Raw genomic sequence first — 3,939 nt, 5'->3', positions numbered from 1 at the left:
CAATACAATGAAACTGTCCGTAGGTTACATACCATGAACTTTTACAAGCCCTACATTCTTAGACCACAAATCTACTATTTCGAAGAGAAGTACTTAGGACCTGTTATCAATCGATGCCGTACATATGGGTAATCATCTAGAATATGTAATCCAAAATCAGTAATAAACTTACCTAACACCACTGTGAACAGCAACATCGTTTGGCCCTGATCTTATACGTGTTACTGTAACCGAATTAACAAACAAATTTTGAATAGAGTACACTTCAGACTACAAGGAATAACTTTTGAGGTTCAATGACAAACCTAGCTTTAAAATACCCACAGCCTAGAACAGTGTAGTAACGTTAGTCCTTTAAAGTACAGATAGGCCATGACAAACTTAGACTTGCTCAAGTCTACAGACTTTTTTCAAACTTATTTTCAAACATAATTGTGTATTTCTTTTTTATGTGAAATAGTCCCCTGAGTGAGTGGTGATATCAGGTAGATGTAACTTACTGCCTTGGAAGAATAACTGGTATTAAAAAAAATTGTTCTTTCATCAAATTTGACATGTATTACACATTCATTTCAAATTTTGTGAATTTGTTCGTATCATAAGCTTCAAATTCTCCCTGTGGGCTGGTGCCAGTCTATGACAACCCTATAAATCAACAGAAAGGGTCGATGTGAAAACGTTGCAGTCAATATGAGATCCCTATGTGTTGTGTCATTGATATGTTTAATTAATAAAGTCCCATCTTCTGGCCTTTCCTGAAATAGTTTTCTCAATATTAATAACAAGTTGAGGATAGGAAGAGAAAATCTAGGTAGGGTAGGGTAATTGGAACCATAAAATGGTTTGCTTAACATGTAGACTGCAGATATTTCATGGGGATCTTGAGGGCAAAATGGGAACTTTATGAATTATGCAAACATAGATATCTGAAATCATGATAACGGTGCTTCAAAGGTTGAATACAAAAAAGGCCAATCATTAATATCTCAATGGAATTTGGAAAATAGTCTGTTGACAAGTCTGTTCATGAAGTCATGTTCTGGGAATGAAGAGTTTCAATACTCACGAGCTGAAGGCTGTCGATTCCCACGACCGGGCTTTCTAAACCTATGTGGCAAAGTCGCAGTTACTCCTGGATTTGTCAAACCAATTCCCACTTGTTCATCAATGTTAACATCAATGTCAATTTCTTTCATTTCATCACAGCCTTGATCCTCTGTATAATTTCCTTTCACCTTACATACCACACCAACAGTTTTGTTTGTGCAGAAATCATAGTACGGTTCGAATCGCATGTTACCGTTTTCAGTCAAACCAACACGTGGCTCTTCCCTCAGCAAAGCTTCCATTTGGATCGACATTGCTTTTTTGGCAGACATCAATTGGGCTGCATTTCCATACTTCAAGAAATTTTCAGCGTAATTACTGACAGATGATACATCATTTTCAGTGCAATTAATTTTGTTTAATTGCACATTCAAGTTAGCTTTCCTTGTGTCATATTCATCTTTTAGTTCTTTAGTGAGTTCATTCCCGCTTTCTTGTATCAGACGGAGGACATCTTCACGTGTTTTGTGGATGTGTTTTTCTAGTTTGTCACTCTCCGTTTGAAAGGATACATCCAGGTCATGATCTATTTTCTTTATTTCCTGTTGGGTTTTAGCAGCTTTAGCTCCTTTCACTTTTAACTCCCCGATCATTTTAGCCAATGTCTCCGTGTATGATTTAGCAGCCTCTTTCACGCAATGGTAGCTATGGTTACGATGATCAAGTGCCGTGCACTTCAGACATATGGTTGATTCGCAGTCGTCACAGAAGAATTCTACCTGGTAGTCTTTGTGGTTTCGGCAGTACACAGGTGAACGCACTTTAACTGGGTCATCGGATTTTTGGCAAGAGTATTTGTCAAGAGTCATTATCTGGTGTGACTTGGTCATGGGAAACCGAGTATGGGCCTTAACACACTCACTGCACAAATCAAGGCCACATTCAACGCAGTGTTGAACACATTCTCCTTGTTGACAACCCTCACACTTTCTGGACTCACTTGAACTAATCTTCTGCTTACTGAACATGTCCACCAATTTGTTAATGAAGAAATTATCAGCAATACCTTCGACGCCATCATTAGGCAGGTCATGGGACCTGCGACAAGTCGGGCAGGTTACACTATTGCGGGTTTTTTCCACTAGTTTCACAAGACAAGGTTGACAGAAGTTATGTAGGCATGGTAAACACTTAGCACTTCTATAGCGTTCAAGACATATGCTGCATTCAAGAAAATTTTCATCAATTTTGTCTAAAAGCTCAAATGCCTGCGCAGCCATCTTTGTATAGTGTCTATGGATTGAAGTTGTATCTGGCACGGTTGCGTGACGTGTGCAAAAAAGACAATATACTCAGTGGCTTGCCTCTCGACAGGCGAGTCATGGGAGTATAATAGGCAACTTGCAATCCAGACTGAGCATGCTCAGACGCAAAGGACTGTAGGATTATCTGTGGTTATCGTAATATCGTATCTGGAGCTACCGATGAAATAAACCTCCCACACTGGTCAAGCTAAATATGAATTGATCGTTCGTGGTTATAAACAATTTAACATAACAACATTGTTTACAATACTAATTGATTACTTTTTATTATCATATTTCCCATGATGCAACATTCAACAAGGCTGGTTTGCATGTTCCCTATTGCACTGCAGTGTGTTACAAAGTCGTGATTCGTAGATTTTTGCTTTGAAGTAATAATATCGAAGGGATAACCCGCATATATTGAAACAAATTGTACTTTTGCGGATGTGTTTTTCTTTCTTCTTTTCTGTGAAATTTCATATACTAGCAGTCATCGTATACAAGATTGACACCATCACTCTGTTGAAGTGAACAGAGTCAAAGACATAGTTTGAAATAATCAAGATTAAAATCTTGTTAAAGAAATGTATGTGAACAAAAAAGAACAGTTGAGATATTTTTATATAATTGTACAAATGGACAGTGTATATCTATGGACATGATATAAATAAGACTCTCTCACAGTCCTCGAAGCTTCGCATAAATAGCTGAAACTTGGGTTGTTTTGTATGTATCTACTGCATAATTGTACTCGTATACTAGTATCCCAGTATCCCTGTACTGTGCGCCCTCATCGATCACATAGGACTAACCTATTGTTGATGTGTTAGGCGAAGCCCGAAGCTATTTATGCGAAGCTCACAGGACTGTGAGAGAGTCTAGATATAAATACATCTCACTGGTTCACAAGAAATTATTCCTTTAGGTGTTAAAACCAAAATAGGATCTGAAAATTAACGTGAAATGCACATATAATTTTTTTCTTCTAACTTTTGCTATTACTTTGTTCAAGGAAACGCCAACCTATTCTCAGTTAAAGCCAATAAAAAATCTGGGATCGTTCGTACACATTTTCAAATATAAAATTTAACCATTTTAGAGTTCAATGTGGCTTCCTAATACTGTATTAACTCTATGGGAAAATCAAAACATTGACAAATTCTTCGAAAAATGGATGGTAAACCTTCAAATTTCCCTTTATCATTTTAAAAGCTGCACGACTACGATTTTCACGGAAATTTGATATAAAAGATGAGATAATTACTTTTGTATAGTGTTTTATTTGCAGTATTATATATGACATTAACCTAGGGGGGCTTTTTCACATGACACACATTTCAATATGTATGTATGGTGGGGAAAACCCCGAATTGCTACTTTTCGATGACGTCATTCGGATGGGCCTTTCAGATAACCTGGATGAAGAGGGGTGTATACTATGACAGGTGTTTTGTTGATTTTAGGTTATCAGTAATGTCTTGGGTCAATACAACGCATGAACAATCGAATTTCAATGCTGTCTGTTCACCCCAAAGAATTATTCCAACTTGTACTCATACACTGAGAAATGAACAGCCTAAATCTA

The 3,939-nt window shown here is 37.3% G+C and overlaps 1 protein-coding gene across 1 annotated transcript; it reads right to left on the bottom strand.

Annotated features, from left to right (window-relative positions):
- Positions 1–1,055: 1,055 nt before the first annotated feature.
- LOC144448171 (E3 ubiquitin-protein ligase TRIM56-like) lies at positions 1,056–2,327 on the bottom strand. The gene has a single exon (XM_078138325.1). The coding sequence runs from the start codon at positions 2,325–2,327 to the stop codon at positions 1,056–1,058; it is 1,272 nt and encodes a 423-aa protein (XP_077994451.1).
- Positions 2,328–3,939: the final 1,612 nt, after the last annotated feature.

This window comes from Glandiceps talaboti, chromosome 17 (genome assembly GCF_964340395.1).
Source record: "Glandiceps talaboti chromosome 17, keGlaTala1.1, whole genome shotgun sequence".
NCBI classification, from domain to species: Eukaryota; Metazoa; Hemichordata; class Enteropneusta; family Spengelidae; genus Glandiceps; species Glandiceps talaboti.
The sequence above is the reverse complement of the archived record's forward strand: the minus strand, read 5'-3'. Positions and strand labels throughout refer to the sequence as shown.

What these genes read in the sequence shown, in the direction of transcription:
- LOC144448171 (XM_078138325.1), bottom strand. Translation starts at nt 2,327, where the DNA reads ATGGCTGCGCAGGCATTTGAGCTTTTAGACAAAATTGATGAAAATTTT.